This window comes from Echinococcus granulosus (assembly GCF_000524195.1).
Source record: "Echinococcus granulosus chromosome Unknown EG_S00009, whole genome shotgun sequence".
In the NCBI taxonomy this organism is placed as follows: Eukaryota; Metazoa; Platyhelminthes; class Cestoda; order Cyclophyllidea; family Taeniidae; genus Echinococcus; species Echinococcus granulosus.
This window is the reverse complement of record NW_020170389.1, coordinates 746,289-763,739: the sequence shown is the minus strand read 5'-3', so window position 1 is coordinate 763,739 and position 17,451 is coordinate 746,289. Positions and strand designations below refer to the sequence as shown.

General features: G+C 37.4%; 3 protein-coding genes across 3 annotated transcripts; 1 reads left to right on the top strand and 2 right to left on the bottom strand. All coding sequences in view use genetic code 11, as the record gives it.

The window, feature by feature from the left end:
• Nucleotides 1-94: 94 nt before the first annotated feature.
• On the bottom strand, nucleotides 95-3,512 carry EGR_02109 (hypothetical protein; the record flags this gene model as incomplete). The annotated part of the gene is made up of 2 exons (XM_024491358.1): nucleotides 95-370; nucleotides 3,393-3,512. 2 exons carry the CDS (start codon nucleotides 3,510-3,512, stop codon nucleotides 95-97), a joined length of 396 nt encoding a protein of 131 aa, XP_024354211.1.
• Nucleotides 3,513-3,814: 302 nt separating this feature from the next.
• On the bottom strand, nucleotides 3,815-6,473 carry EGR_02108 (hypothetical protein; the record flags this gene model as incomplete). Its single annotated transcript, XM_024491357.1, has 5 exons — nucleotides 3,815-3,982; nucleotides 4,884-5,020; nucleotides 6,052-6,093; nucleotides 6,195-6,247; nucleotides 6,427-6,473. The coding sequence occupies 5 exons, from the start codon at nucleotides 6,471-6,473 to the stop codon at nucleotides 3,815-3,817; spliced, it is 447 nt and encodes a 148-aa protein (XP_024354210.1).
• Nucleotides 6,474-12,519: 6,046 nt separating this feature from the next.
• On the top strand, nucleotides 12,520-15,403 carry EGR_02107 (hypothetical protein; the record flags this gene model as incomplete). Its single annotated transcript, XM_024491356.1, has 4 exons — nucleotides 12,520-12,601; nucleotides 14,416-14,571; nucleotides 14,947-15,008; nucleotides 15,347-15,403. 4 exons carry the CDS (start codon nucleotides 12,520-12,522, stop codon nucleotides 15,401-15,403), a joined length of 357 nt encoding a protein of 118 aa, XP_024354209.1.
• Nucleotides 15,404-17,451: the final 2,048 nt, after the last annotated feature.

Sequence of the window (17,451 nt, the reverse complement as noted above, 5' to 3'; positions counted from 1 at the left end):
GAACGGGATTAAATTTTACAAATATAGGGGCTCTTTAAAAGTACTTACATACTTCATCGTTAATTGAATTATTTGAAGGGTAATCAACCTTAAGTTACCCACAATTGCACACAAAATTACATGTTGTTATTATTTTGTCTAAATGCATGTAAATAATTTTGTGTATAAAAATTATGCTATCGGTGGTTTTAAATGTACCCTGGAATTGAAAGAAGACGGAGTCAACAGTTGGTACCTGTTCTTCATACCTCAGGCGAACATTTGTACAAATCGTACCACCAAACGCTCCGCATAGCCGTTGTACAGAATCCTCAGTATTTTTGGCAGTAGGTGCATTTAAAAAGTGGCTCGCCCCCAAAGAACTATACCACTTGTTTCAAAGAAGTTGAACTAATATTGTGTAAATGACAATTTTAGGGCCAGCATGTATGCCTTACTCACTTGAGCAAATAAGATTCAGTAAATTGGTCTAAAATTCGTTTAAACATGTAAAGTGTAAGTAATTATGAGTCTGATACGATTTTTGATAAGAACACTACTTTTGGGGACCAACTTTTATGAGACTTTTTACTATTAATATATCGAACCCCGGCGCCAGGCTCGAATTCGACCATGCTTCACGTGCTGCGGTTGTTGCCGTAAGTTCGGCGCTTGATACTCTCTTGTTCAAGTGTTTTTATCAGCGAAAAATCGTCTCACTTACTATTTTTTGGCTACAGCCCTTCGAATTTGCATGGATGCATAACTGTCCCGGTGGAGCGTTAATTTTGTCTTGTTTCTGAATTAGGCTAGTAGCAAGGTGGGCTCGTGGTATTGGGTGGCTGTATTGTTGGTATGTGAGCTTACACGCCTAGTCTAAAGTGTTTGGGGCCCGTGCCAGTTCTGTGTTGGAAGGCTTGGTGGTGCGTATGATTCGCTCGAGGTTCTACGCTATCGAATCCGTTAAGTGAAAGTAGTGGTAAGGAGGCCAGGTCGGTTGTTAGCACCATGTCTTACTTTTTTTAGCCTTCAGTGAGTTGTAATTTGAAACAAAGTGGGGTTGGGGTTAATGATTAGTTCTAGGTCGTTTGAGACCGTACCTATAATGAGTGATCTTAATCTTTTTAGTGGAGGGCAGTTTACAAGCGTCCTTCATCCAATGCCAAGGGTGTGGCCAGATCAGAAGGCGGGCACCCGGTCTTCTCTCCATTTTTCACAGATCTGGAGCAGTCTTAACTGCATAATGAGTTAAAGAATCGTTATGATGGGACCATTGCAACAATACTAGTTTTCTACGCTTTGATGTGAGAGCATGGATCCAGTGATCCGTGAAGATCTCGGCGTAGCTGTTCGGTTATCAGTGCCTTTTGCTAATTTGTGAGTCTCGGTGCCAATTTCATGCAGTATGGTTTGCGGTTATTGTCCACTCCATTTTCTGAGGGAGTATGGTCACTGCGCGTTGGTAATTTTGCTAGCACGAATACACTGGAACCGATATATGTAATAGAGGAACTTGGAACCAATAAACTAATGTTGTAAAAGGATCTTGGTTGTCGAATAGGGCTTTCACAAATCGTTTTTCCCCACTGCACCGCATTTACCCCGTACTCCTGATCTTGAGGCTTTTTCCGCAATTTGAAGTGAGCTTTGCGTATACTCATGACCTGCAAGAGTTTTGCGTAGAACTCACTTGTGTGATGTAACTGTCACAGCTGTTTTCTCATCAAACCCTCACAGTGGATAAATTTGCAGCACTATTTTCCTAGTAGCTTTGGCAAGTTGATTCACTGGAATCGAACTTTGAATTAGGAATTGAGTTTTTTGCCTGGAATCATTCGTCATTGATTTTGATGCTTCATTGTTAATGCATTAGGGAGCAGGGTCTGATTTCCAAGCGCATCCAGGCTTCTCCTTCGGGTAATCGGTTAATTATTAATCACGACGATGCCTATCCCTACTGCTCGCTCTAGACTGGTGTTGTGCCTTTGCGATTCCTTGTCGTTCACTCCTCCTGTTTCGCAGCTCTGACTTGGGAAAGCGTAAATTTAGTCGTTTTGAAGCGAAAGTAAATGGTACATGGTATAGGGGATTCCGTGGATATGAGTACTCTACGCGCCCCTTCAAATAGGCGCGTGAATTGTTTCACGAGAATGTTTGGAGCTGTGTGTAATTAGAAGAATATTTACAGAGTACTACTGATCACGTCAATCGGAAGCTGTTAATTCTAGAGAGTGGGACCATCTTTACGCCAAGAAATTGCGATCCAGGGTAGGTTTTGTGCTACCTTCCAAAGGTAGACGTTAGGTTGGGTTGAAAGCTCTTATAGAGGCGCTCCAACTGTCGCTTGCGAACGGTACTTGCAATGGCCGTCTGTGAACCCCGGTGGTATGTGAAATTATTGGTATTGAAGTGTACAATTTATGCGTTGTCCTGATACTGCTATTGAGTTTTTATCGCGCGTAGTGTGTTCGTACCTATTTGTAAACTGACGTGACGAACGTCAATTTAATCCGTGGATCTGTTCGTTTGTTATTGCCTTTCTATTGCCTTTATTGTGCTCATTGAATTGAGTCGCCGTTAAAAGCTATCGACATTTGGCAATCCAGCAGTTTACCGCTTATACTTTCAGGATGCTTGGGCCCGTAGGCAGCATGGCGGCCGTTTGATTAAAATTTTTCGGTAAAATTTAAACTTATTAGAGGGTGAATGCAGACTTCTTTGTAAGCGGCATGGGGCTTTTATGGGTGCGTTAACGTTAGGTGGTGCTACTTGCGTAAGATGTTTTGACTGATTCATACTTAAAACTCGGATGCTGAATATGTCTTAAGCATAAGCAACGATGTCAGTGTTTAGTCCACATCAAGTCGGTTGGAAGAGGAACCTGAATTGCCGTCATATCATCCGAAATTCATGTGAACTTTCCATTAACTGAAGGAATATCGTGCAAGTTATAAAATTTTCTCTGTTGTGGGCAAATGCTGATGTTTTCCTTATCGAGCCACCTACTTTCCTCTTCTAATTCCGGAAATGTGTCATCAGTAATTAAACGTTATTTGGCTTCAGGTTCCCACCCCTTGAGCCAAGGTGGAAATTTGTTTCTGAAATTCCCGTGGCTGTCATGATTGGACTCCTCGTTTCTGACTAAATCTGAACGACATTAAGACCAAATATGTGAATTATTTTTCTTGGTTATGATTTAAAGGTCAAATCAAGGCAGTGCTTTCTCTATTTTACTGCCTACGTGCTAGACTCCAATGTGGGCTGTTCTGGAGTGTTTACTATGCACTGATGCTTACTCGAAGTTCTATAATTTCATTTCTGAAAATCTGTTCTTAATATACATAGCTGAATTATTCAATCAAACGTAGTCCTTTACGCCGATAAGTTTATTTTCAAAGACACGCTTTTTGTACCATAATAGAAGTTGGAGAACAGTTAACAGCTTTTTGTAAATTGTTGATACAATCTGTTCTGTCCTGATAATTGTGATTTTTTTCTGATTTGTACACTACCATAGTATTTATTCTTTTCATGCATAGTGACAGACGCTGGAATGTGCCTTCGGTTCAATCGGCTGCAGTAGCACAGAACATTGAGTGCCAGTGCTAACAAACCATGCAAAACAGGCATGCTGAATGGAGCAGAACAGCGCTGATTATTTTCCCTATCCTATCCCTGCTATGTCTTCCAAACGGGAATGCTTTGAAGCAATCAAATCTCACTCAAAGATGGTTGATTTCTAAGTCATCATTCGATGTAAATTTTGCCTTTGTATATTTAGTGAGTTCGCTTCTATTTAACTGGTAGGTCTTTTCTAAGTTCTTACTGACAACAGTCAATGGATTCTTGTGTACTGATTCCAAACGTAGGGATCATTTAGTCCAGACGGTGGAACATTTGTTGATGCATCGGTGATTGGGGGTAGACCAATAAGATCGTGTAGTGGATTATAAGGTGGAACTTTTAGATTGCTTTTTTTGTTCTGAGTAGTTACAACACACTGCTGATATTCAAAGTGGGAACTCAGCGGGTTAAGTCGCCTGGGCATTGCGTGCCATGGGTGATGCTGCACGGGCAGGCGACAATTCAACCGGTAAATGTTCCTACCCATAAGTCGTTAGTAACATTATTGTTAGCCTCTGGGAAATACGGACTAGTTTTTCAGGATTGGGAGCGCTCCTCGGCTCGCTACTACTGACAGGTCAAGTACTCTTTCTGAGTTTGTTCTCTGTAACTTTTGGACCGCCACGAGCACCGGTATGTCAGTAGACGGGTTTCCCCGCTGGTCATGGTGATGACTGTTTGTTTGTGTCGTGAACGTGACGTTTTACATCGGCAGCGATTTATTTACTGTGGAAATATGTAGCTAAGGCCTAAATGTGTTAATTCTTGAGTGGGTTAATTGAATTTTCGAAATTAATGAGTGTGCTATAAGATAGAACTGAAACCGTGGGTAATTAAGAGCTTTTAGCTCTATTTTGACAAGAAGTAGCAACAGATCTAGCGCTAGAAGCGTTGAGAAGTCGACTAATGCTTAAGTCGCCCGATCTGGGCGGCGACACCACCTGTTTCCATCGGTAAAAACGAGCATCTTTACTCCAAACACGTGTATTTCATTTCAACTAGCTGGATTTTATTTCGTTTCCTGCCTTTGCTGCTGTCAGCACAGCTGGGAAGCTATAACCGCTGAGGGTAATTATTCCTCCACAAAGTTGTCTGATGGCATTTGCACATACGCACAGGATCCGCGCGCATGCCTGCTCCCATCGCCATAACCGCAACCCAGATGTGGGAAGATCGGTATGGTAAAGATGAGGGAGGGGTTTATTTGCTTTAAAATGCCATCGAAAAGGTCAGGCACCAGTGTTATGCCAAACCTTTCATCCATTAACTCGACTTCGTACCTCTGCATCTTCATTTACACCGCCTCGGTGGCGTGAATCCTCCAATGTCTGAAGTAACAGGCAAACCGGTCTAAAGAGGTCACTTTCCATTATCTCGATGGATGTCAAATAAAAACCGTAGTTTGATTGCAGATGGGCTGGAAAATTCATTTATTACAAAGTCGTATCCCAACTATTTACTGATTACTTTAATCAATAAGCGCAGTGGCAGTATCCGAATTTAAAACAGTCACCAAGCATCTTACCGTGTAGTAAATGGGTTCAGCCCTCATTTATGAGCTGAAAAGGTGCCTGCCAGAAGTAGTTCTAACAAATGAGCTTGACAGCATTTATATAACTGATTTTAATAATTGGGTTTGCCAATAGTCTACGACGCAATTACCCAGAAAACACCGTGGCATCCACCGTCATGCAGCTGTTAACTGCAAACGATTGGGTACTCACCAAAAACTAGGTAATCGAAGTTCGTTTAAGTTGTGATTTTAGTCCTCTTTTGGTTTAATGGTCGATTACTACTGTAGGATTGACTCTATATAAATTTAACCTTTAAAAGTGCGCAAAGGGTGTATCCATCTCCTCACTTTTTGTTGTAGCTGGCGCAGTTTTTCCCTATTTGCTCGATAATATAGATTACCGAATGTATAAATAGCCCAAACTTCGAGGTAGCAATACCTTCTGTCTCAAAGTTTAGGCGTCACGTCGATTTGGGAGTCAGTGCTAACGATCCTGCAGTGTCTTTCATTCTGGAAGTGGAAGAATTCCAAGATTTTTTTGTGATCACTAAATGCTGAAAACTTTGAGTTAATCCAACAAGTCCAGAATATTTTCAGCTAAGCCCACAAAAAAGTCAGTGATGGCTACCAGAAATTACCTCAAGTGTGCAACACGTGAGGACACCAGACGTAAACCCCCCGACGAAAAGTGACCAGCATTAAGATCCAGGGGAATAGTAGGACCCAAATGAAGCACTTAAACAATGGCATTTACCATCCAAGGTAGGCATGAGTTGGTTCCTTTCCTGTGAAGGCAAATTTCTTTTTATGGGTCAAAGGGCGTTTGTTTTAATGGATGGCACTGCACCAACTTCCTATAATTAGAGAAAGCAAAACTAATTCTCTTACAGGATTAAATCATGTTGTCAGTTTCAAAAATATATCAGGAGTTGAACTCGATAGGAGCTGTTCATTATGTTCTTTGAGTTTTAGATACACTTTAAAAAGATTGAAAATTTATAGGTTGACGACCTAAATTTCATTTGTGATTTAATATAAGCGCTTGATATTAATCTGCCTAATCGCAAATTTAGCTTACAGTGGGCGTTTGATAAAAAAATTAAGTTTATTGTACAATGATATGCAGAGAATCTATAATTGTTTGTATCAACGAGGAAGTAGCTACCACGAGTGACGAGCTAATGCGATAAATAGGTGCTTCCGATATCACATGCCGCAGTCTTGCTCTTAATATGATCTAAGGAAACAATAAGTGGAGTTTGAACTTCGCATAGTTGAAACGATATCCATAACAACAATTTCTGTCTGACATTATATTTTCGGGAGTAGGTTGTTGTAAGGAAATAAAACTGAGCATTATTTACTCTAGGTGAATAAAAAACCTCATAGTTTCATGAACATACCAAGGAAATTTCCCTTAACATTTTTATGGCCAGTAAGGACAAGACTGAGGAACGTAAAGATTAAGCATTTTTCGCCTTTAAAATGGAACGGTAGGTATATAGGTGCAACAATTAAATTCAATTTCGGCGGAAGTGTAAATGAAAATACTGTAAATCCTTAGGTTTAAGAAACACCTATGTATCGTCTAGCATTGCAAGTGTCAAACAAAAGTAAACTTCTCTTTATCTGGAACAAAAATCAGGATAGCACAACGCTAATCCTCTTATAATGAGACTAGGTAGAACATACGGTAAGTCAGTATTTTACGAAAATTAGGAAAATTTGTGGAATACTTTGGTGTCATGTTAAGAAATGGGCAAATTAGTTATTGTAGAAATATGACAAATAAAAATAATTCTCAAGTTAATAATTTCACTAATCAAATTCTGGAATTAATAAACAACACAGTGGTTTTTACTTGATTCAACATAAACTCGCCTTCAGCTTACACGAACGTCAACTTCATCAACATGATATGCTGGCTTTGGGATAGAATTTCTGAATGTAACTGTGCTTTGAAGAGAACGAACAAATTGCATATTTTAAATTTTTAAAAATAGCCTAATTATTGGAAAATGTTAAAGCCTTAGCCATGGACATTCTAACGAAATGCACGTGTGTGAACAATGTGCGATACGAAGACTGGTATCGCGACTAGAGTGAGTTTAAGCACGCAGCGAGCCCTTTACGGTACTCATTCTGAACTTCATTTCGTGCTTCTCTGCAGACAAGTAGCTTATGGCATCGATATAAATATGGTCGCTTGCACAACTAAAAATACCAGAAGATAAAAATGAAATGAATGATAATAATGAACGATAATTTGCAGCAGCTAATTTTACCTTGTCTTAAAGATGTCAGACCAATTAACTCACGTAAGGGGTTAAATCAATTGATTGCATGTATTGTTGTTTGTTTAGATGACGAAAAAATTCGACATTTTAGGACATTTTAAAGAAAATAAGTATTAAATAGACTGGACGTTAAAGTAAGAAGATCGTTTATTAAAAACAACGCTTGAGCAAATCAAACAAGTCTGTCTTTTATCATATAAGCAGTGCGTTATGCATACTATCCGATTCAGCGTTAAGGGGGGGGGGGGCTGAACAGCTAAAGCTAATCACGAAAAGCGTTCATGCTTTTGCGAGCCAAAGTGGTACGTTCATTGGAAACCCCAGACCAATCAGTAAATCCGCTAAGTCTAATATTTGAAAACCTTTCGTTGGTTACCTGTAGGAAAGAATTAAAAACTTCGGCACAATTGCGGTAAATTAATAGAAAATCGTAAGATTTTATAGTACACTCGTAGCACAAATGCTACACTGGTACCATTAAGTAGCAGTTGGTGCAGGCAGAGCCCCTGTACAGGGGTTTAGCACTGACAAGTCCACTCTACCTTTCAAAAGTAAAAAAAATTGAAACAAGGAGAAAATAACACCTTTACATATACCATTTTCAATAATTAGTGTAAGAACTTCTTGCGGTTTTGCATCTCTATGGTAATGCACAAAGTGTTCTCTGGCAACTCTACTGAACACATGGTGCTTTGAACACTAACTGATGTTAAACAAAACTGTCATTTTTATCAATGAGATTAAGGTAGAGAACAAATACCTCAAATTTTGCTAACCCAGTGTGCTGTTGTAAAGGTCATTTAATGTTATTTTCTGATATGTGTTAGCTTTTACTTCATGGTGATTTCCAAGTATATCTATAAACCAAAGTTAACCATAAAACTAGCTATCATTGCTTAAGAGATACTTCTAGATTATCACTTATATAGACAAAACTCTTAAGATAACTTTCATTTGTGGGAACAAAAATCAATTGTTAAGATACTGGGAAAGAATAGTGTTTGAGAAAAAAAGCGTTGGATGACTAAAAGTGCAAATGCATGATAATCCAACCGTGATTTCCTATTCATGACTTTTACATTTTAACAGACTTCTTGAACTCATCCAGACAATTAAACACACATCACTTTGTAAATCAGGTTACGGTTTTAGAAGGAAATGGCTGCTTTCTTCTTATTGTTTCACATACACAAGCACTGAAACAGATTTCTAAAATCACGACGATGTGGCAATGTACTCGAAAATGCACTGGCGGAACATACTTGCTACCAAACATAATAACACACGAACCAAGCACTGATGGAAAAATGAAAAGATGGGTGGAATTTGTTTTGGTTAGGCAAAGCATGGGTGAGTCGAACGCGGCTCGGAAGGGGAAAAGTTAATTAACTTGAATTTCGGAAGGAAAACACAAGGGTAACTATAGGTCTGCTAGATTCGGAATTATGGATCATAACGGCATGTCACTTGCTTGTTTGTATACTTCATAGGTAGTAACCACGTATTGTTTAAAGACAGGAATCGAGCAAAATTACTGATCGAGAACGATAGCATTTAATGCTGGATTTGTAAGACTTTGAAACCATTAATTATGGTTATTCTGTATGTGTAAAAAATAAAACTAAGAAAATAGCCATTCTCATGTCAGTGTAAATGTAAAATCTTAGTAAATCAAATAAACATATCTATGCCGTCTAATTTGTTCAAAGGTGAAAGTAGTTGGCAATTCACCTGCACATGATTTGCCTGTTTGCTAATTGAAGTCAATTTTGCTTCGGTTCTATCACAGGAATGATACAAGTGCTCGTTAATCCTGATTTAGCCTACAAATCGCTGATTACTGTCAATACGGATACAACCGTTTGGGCAAAACACGATTTCCTCAATTTCACGGAAATTCACTCTGCTTCACAAAAAAATTTTGCCCCAAAATTTTCCAGAAGCAGGCCCTTAGGTCGAAATCCATGCGTGTTTTCTGGGAAAATGAGAAGAGCTGCATAAAGATTCTAGACTAGCGAATCATCATTTTTTATGAGGCATTTCTGCGTGCAAAATAAATGAACATTCTGCAAACTGATAAAGCCAATTAATTAGTACAACCTAAATAGGTTGCATCAAATATTCTGACTTTTCGTGGTCTTTTTCCATTTCCGCTTTTGATTCATTCAATGAGAAATAGAGCTTAAGGCTAATGGCATTCTTAATTGCTACCATCAACCATGGGTTTTCATAAGTATTTTTAATTGCTGAATTACGTGTAAGTACTGCAGTATGGAAGACGGTATGCCAGAAAAGCACAGGTTGTTCGGAATTTTACAAATGTACATGGCAACAAAGAGTCTAAGATTGTACTTATGTTGATGTGAAGTAAAATAGTACGTAAGTCATCTGTTAGATATTGTCTCTTGGAATATTATCAATAAATACACATTTTAGTATTTGCTTCGGCGTCCACAGGTGGAATTTACCACGAAAAGATTAGTCTTTGGATCATTCCAATATCAGTGTTCCTTCTGAATACATAGTCAACATGAAATATGTTTATTTTACTCTCAGCAGCATGAAATAAGGTTCCAATTTGCCCAATTATGTTAAAAGGCCTAAAAAATTTTAGAGGAAAATCTATTTAAAAATAGCTAAAAATGTTGATGGTTCACGTTTAATTACTAGCGCTACCGAAGCCAACGCGCATTTAATTAAAGTTTTCCTCTAAAATATACCTGGATCCTATAGAACAGCTAAAACGCATTGAGATTTCCCCGAAGACTTAATAATGCAAAAGTTTAAAGCATGAAAGTGAATTAAATTTGGGCGCATTATTGCTAAGTAACATTTGAGCTTAAAATATGACTATTGAAAATGTAATAAAAGTAAATGGCGAGTTCTCTTCCTTTATTGTGACTCCATGGCGTTGATTCTGTTAAAACGTGTACCTAGATCAAATGATGTATGGTAAACAGGAAGTCAAACATTGGTGTGCATTTTGGCCATGATAAGCAGTTACGGATTTTTTGTGATGCATTGTTTAGTCAAAATTACCTATCCATGAGCTAAGTTTCATGTGCAGTGGTGGTTTTAGTTGAAAAATCCAGATTCTAATCTACTTATTTAGGAGCTTATTTTGCAAGAGCCGGTCTGTCTTATTTACTTTTCCTAGTAGATAAAGGCTTTTTTATTTCTGATGTTTCAAGCATATTATTGATCATAAATGGAGTTAATTCACCTCTTAGCTACTTTGGCAGAAGTTCATAGCCATCAACAAAGCACTCTTAGTGGTTATGACTGAGGGTGGGTGGTGAAAAAAGCAGGTCATTTGCTTCCAAAAGACATGACGGTGGTGATGCCGATGACTCGACCTGCTTACCACGTTGCCAATTTGATCGGAAGTTGGTTACATCCTAACACCACTGCAGTCGAAGGTATTGCCACAGTCAAAAAGATGAATGATCTAAAATAAGCCGTTTGAGAGACTTTCTTCCAGTCACAAATTTACATTAATTCTATATAATGAAATTTTGGAAGTTACTTATTAAAAGAACCAAGTGGTTATAAAGCCTAAAATTCGTTTTATCACTCAATTACTGTTATTAAAAATATTTTTGGGATAATGCTATGTTTATACATCATAGTTTTCAAAAAAGACTGGAAAGTCATTTGATGCATTGTGGGTATTTATTTTAATTAAAATGAAAAACATTGAAATCTACATTATCTGGTGGTTAAAAACATTCCTAATAAGATTAAAGTCTGGTAGAAAATGGAGCCAAATTTTACTTCAGCCTTCGCTAAAGTTGAAGAATTAATTCCAAACTGAAGGATTAGTAAGATACACAGGGTTCAACTATGCATATTTTTGCTACCATTTGCTCTTGGTAGCATTATTTGCTATAGTTCAGGTATATGCAGCTGTTTAGTCTATACCTTAATCATCTTCACCACTCATAAAGCTTAACTGGAAAAAATTAATACTTGTGAAATGATTGTGTTCTAATTTCGCTATCTTTTATAGTTCCTAAAAGCTTTGTTCTATTCATTCTAATTAAAATTTTGCATTTTAGGTCAAAATGCGAGGTCACCAGTGCCTCTTAATCAGTAAGTAATGCCAAACTATAAGTTGCTGGGGCATCAGTGCATGGGTACGTGGGCACATGAACGAAAACGTGAAGTGGGGCGGTTTAGCTTTACTTCTGCTTTCTCCATTCGATGCGTCATCATCCTTTGGCCCCGCGTGATAGTAAGCCACCTATTTATCAATCGCTGCGATTAATAAAGCATTACTTTGACCAAACGCAATCTCTACACCCAAACTATGGTGTACAACCTGTATCTTTGCTGTTTCTAAGACCGGAGCTACATATGTTTTCTCTTTCATCCGCTCGATAAACCAAGTTATGGCCCTCGCTGACCACAATGTTTTTATGACTCCAAAAGTGACTGGAAATGTGCAAGCCCGAAACACGCATAACAGCTGCTGCTGACTAGATTGTACCGGTAGAAACTGCAGCAGTTGCTGTCCGAGAGGCGTAAAGACATTCCCACCCGCCGCCACTAACAAAATGGCTATAATACCAATAATAATTGGCGTACTTCAAAGGCACATCAGCAAGGCATGACGAATTTTGTCCATGTTTATACAAAATATATATTTAATTGTGCAAACCAAGGAGTGTGGCAAATTTCTATTAAATATTCTTACAACTCTTTGATAGGTACTGCATTTAGAAAGTGTTTTGACGAATTAATTCACATTGGATCCAAAAAAAAGCCCTTTAGATGATCGCCAAAAAATAAAGAGCACGGAGACTGCGTTTGCTTCTCCAAACAATTAAGGACGCATGTAGTACTTTGACTTCTTTACCATTTTATTAAGAGCAAAATTCGTCTTCAAAAAACGGTCAAAGTGGAGTACATGACTTCATTTTGCAACCAGTAATGCAGAGTAAGCGCGTTAATTTTATTTTCCATAAAAATGGAATGTGATTATAAGGGTGCCTATAGAAAAGCTAAATGAGCTCTAAAACTTTTCGACCAACACAATTCCCTTTGCGTTGATTACTGATGCACTCGTGACAAGCAAATAATTACATCATCTTTATTTAGGGCGTCATGATGCCTGAAACTGAGTCAGTAGGGACCGGTTTTCATTTTTGTGAACGTGATTTCTTACCAATAAGATCTATAATAATAGGTAAGATTTTCCTTTTAAACTTCACACTATGGATGGGTTTACGACTTATGCTGTTTCATAAAATTTCATTTCTGTACATAGACAGCAGTAGATAAAAGTAATTTTAGTAAACAACGTGAAATTTGAATGGATGTTAATTTAAACAATAAATAAGGTAAGAAACTGTGTATCCAGGTGTGACTTTTTTGGGTCTAAAGTATAATTTCCTCTATACTCTCAAGCTGTGCGTAGCCGGTTGATTATTTAGTACATGAAATTCGATGAATTTCCCAACAGTGTTAGTAAAAATGAATTAAATGGGGCTTACAAAAATGTAATTTTCACATTAATGGCTACCACAAATAACGAGCACCCATGAGACTATTAAAACTTAAGTTATTTGGCACTGAAGAAGTACTACTGTAAAAGGTTAAAATAAATTTTACTGTAGAGTGACTGATTCTTTTAAATAACCCCTTTTGATTCCAGAACGATAAGATATGTCTGATGTAAGTTGCGTTTTTGCGTCATAATAGGCACGATAGTACCGCAGTACCGCTCTTTTGTAAATAGATACTCTATAGGTTCCATGCACTTTTCTCATAACAAAGAGAACGTTTTACATTACGGGTTTTTAAAAAGAGTAAGTCTTCAAAAACCCAAATCGTATCTAAAAACCTATAAAAGCAATATTAGACAGAAGCTTGACACATGTTTAAATAAGCATTGCTGACTATTCAAAATTATTTACTAAATTGCCTGCAATCCTCGTAGCTGTTTGATTTATTAGCATTAACATTATATGTCAGCGATTTTTTACGAACTGTGCAACCCCGTAGGTATTTCACTTATGCTAGTCGTTTGTGCGAATCCTGTGTGAATGAGATGCGGTAAATGTGCAACACTATTCATCATGAAATGAAATGAGCCCTATATCGCCTCCGCTTCCGAGTACAAAATTCCATTTGAGATAAAAAACAGCAACCTATTTACTCACCACAAAAAATGAAGCAAATGACATTGAGGTCTCTTTTCACGTACGCACACACACTCATCGAGGTGAAAAGACGTTTTTCAGTTGGAGGGCGCTCTGACTAATGCCTCAGTAGCGAGAAAGGATGATTCATTTGTTATTCAAAGCTTCAAACAAACAGAGTTTGTGATTCTAATAAAGACTTTCAGCAGCTGGATCACCGACAAAAAATGAACTTACATAGCTTTCCGAATATTTCGTATTTTTTACTCACGCATGCCACCTTGAATGCATTGATGTGTAGACAGGTCCCGTGTTTTTTCGTCCTCTCTTTGGCCACGATCCGATCCACGGCTTGCATCGCTATATATCTCTGATGCAATTTCTAGATATTTGTAACTCTAATTATGCATTGCTTAAACATTCCTGCGGATGTCATTAGTAGTGTTTCCTTGGGTTGTCATTAAATCCTTTTTCTAAATACCAATTTTGGTTGGTGGAGCGCATGGAACAAATGATAATATAATCGCTAGAGCAACTTTTCATGGCCGAATCGCATGAAGACAAACTGGCGCTCGTTCGTGGAGACAAAGTGTAAATGAGATACTGGGTTACGCGATCAACTCAAACATATATAATTACAAAAAATAATTGACATTTGGCAAGATGGAAACCTTAAGGTCAAATAGGTATATGCAAAATGATTTAATATGTTGCCAATATCGGCATTAAGCCGATTGTTTCTAAACATCATGACGCTAGCTATATATTATATATGATTGTTATTGGCTAGGAATGAGAAGTGACGATGTGAAAGACGAGTATAGAAGACACACTTCATAATATCTCATTTTTATCTTAGAACCGAGGCATGAAAAGCGCACAAACAAAATAGCAAACTTAAGGTTTATTAGGGGTTGTTGGAATTTATTTGAACATGGCAGACATCCTATTACAGCACCAAAAACCCATTTTATGCTGTCATTAATGGTTGTGCTCCTGATGTTACCGACGATAAGTGAGGCATTGAATTCCATGACTGTGTGAATAGGGTTTCGCACACTAAGATATTCATCTAGACGCAAACTATGCAAAAAAAGTCTACATGCAATTCGTTTTTTTGTCTAGTCTATACTTAAGGCGTCTTGACATCAGGAATCCAGCTGCCATGACTCACGTGACCCATTTTTAGATGACACCATTCGTTTTGGGGCGGAGTATGTCACAAGTACAACGACTGTGGCATTCTGATCCAAGTTCAAGAGTCCTCTACCTCTTTGGGGAAGCAACTGGTTCCCTAATTAAGGAGTCGGTAAATCAAAGCACGTGGGAACTCAACCGTTGATTTCAAGGCCCAGCAATTGATTACAAATGTGGAAAATATAAAAACCAGGTGAAGCCTCAACATCAATAAAAGATAATTTAGAAGCACTAAAGACGTACAAAATTATTTTGGTTAGAAGTATTCTTAACTATGCCTAAAATGTTGCATAAATGGCGGTGATTAACGTAAAGGTTTCATACGTTACTATTTAAAACTCTGTACTGCACTTAATACTTATGTTCACTTGAAGTTGAGACACGAAAACAGTGCCTTCGGAAATAGAATTGTCAAACATCTTTGATTCCTCTAAATAAACATAATAATATTTACATGAAAATATAGTATGCACACCATTTGAACACCCCATTTAGCCAAAAAACTCTTGAGAGAAATATTAGTCATTGGAAGTTTAACGATAAGATGAGGAATAAGGGACGGGACAACTTGTTTTTAGATATTTCATTTTTAGTCATTGCAATATGGTTTAGACAAGGAGAAAATAACTAAAATAAATTGGATATTGTGAATCAATTAAACAAATTCACTATGTCTACATTTTGCACAGATATTTCTCCTAAAAAGTTGCGACTTGCATAGGCCTAGATTATTTACTAAACTTCGTAATCTAATTCGAATGATTCATTTCCATCATCAGGACTTGAATCTTTCCTCATAATTGCTGTAGAGCATAAACAGTTTTAAAACGCGGTTTTTTAAGCAAAATTATCTAATATATATGGCAAAACGGTAGGAAGAAAACGGTATAAATGGATGGTCATTATTCTGCTAGGACTAACGGCATTCCAGCAAGAGGTTTCACTGGCATTTAACGAAATTAACCGTCTGACAGCTTAAGTGGTTATTGACTTAGTTTTGATAAAAACTTTTAAAAAACGGTTAAGACAAATCCCAAGCACCATTTTGAAATATTTGGATTCAAGGAAAACGTCATACTCTTCTTTAAACAACTGAACGCTTTTGAGTAAAATTTCACATGCACTAATAAAACGCGGGGGCGATGATTTGAGGAAGCAGCAAACACTATTTATTTTCCTAAGAAAGTCGGAATAATATATTAACTTGCCTATATTTGGAAGCTTCGTAAGAACGAGATGGACACAAAATGCAAAATGAAGGCTTTTAACCTGTGGTGAATTTAATATTACTCAGCTGAAGATATTAGGTACTAATAAATGGGATGGAACTCAGAACAGGTTTTTCTAGGATTTATGATTGATTACGAACAACTGCTCGTCAGTCCAAATATTATTACTAGCATGGAACATTCGCCCAAAAAAGCCAGGGACCTCAGCGCCTTCCCAGCATTTTGCAATTTTTAAACACTTTACAATAAGAATTAAAAGGGAGGTGAAAAAAGATATTTTTTTCTTAATTTAAGTATGGCAACTGAAACAATTGCATCCAGCACATACTATTAGTGCCCGTTCGCAATACTTGGCTCAACGTGAGTTGCAAAGACTAATAGGATTGCTTATGGTAGTTTTAAAAGAATTTTTTTGTATTTGAGGAACATAGGTGAAACACTCATTGGATTAGTGAAACTAACCCTTTAAATGGGATTATGTTCCAGAAAATCTTTTCAAGTGTTTTTATTAAGCTTATCAGTACTCGAAAACAACATTTGTAGTTATGGGTTATTTGCTGATCAAAATGTAAAATGTTTTGCCCTTATTTCTAACATTTGTCTTATTAGCAAGACTTAAACTTATTTATTTTATGCGCGTGGTAACTACTTATAAAGTAAACATTTCTGTGCCTGAACTTAGTATTGAATTACTAGTCAGTCCATTACAGTGAATCACTTAAGCCTACTATATAAATGTGTGACAAAATTAAGTAATAGGTTGCGTTGATTAGTGTCATTCAATGCTCGTATTGTTAGAAATGATGTAACTGGCAGATCTTCGCCTGTGATTAGCCATTCGTCTGTCACGGTTGCAAAAACGCTGAAAGTTTTGTAGGGCATCAATAATCCACGATAATAAGCCCATTCACTTCAATACGTCTGAGAGCAGAAAATTAATTTCGGGTGGAATTCCACTAACATAAAAGCGTCTAATTCCCGCTTTACGTAATTAATTTACAAAGATCACTGCTACTTCCGACAAAAATTCTGGCGAAGTTTCGACTTCATCCCAAAAGTGGGCTAGGCTTAATAAGTTTGTTATGAGGTTGGATGAAAAAGCTCATATTAACTGCTTACTATTTAACAAGCATGTTTTTCTGTGCACCCTTTTTAAAGTTAAAGATTTCTCCTTGTCGTAATTTTAAATGTTTAATAAGGAAAAACCCAAAAGGATTCAAAAATCTAGATTTGATTAGAGGTTTCTTGGTATTAAAGCCAACTAACGATGAATTCTGGATTATTTTACCAATGTTCTGCAATGAGTGTGGGTTGGTTGTCAATTGGCCAAACTCAAGTACGAGACATAACTTTTGGGCACCTTACGTGTCACCAACTGGCATCAAAAGCTACACGTCCTTTTTGCCACTTAATCCCCGTAGCTGTTACAAAGTTCCTACTCGATATTTTTTTTCACGGGATAGTATTCT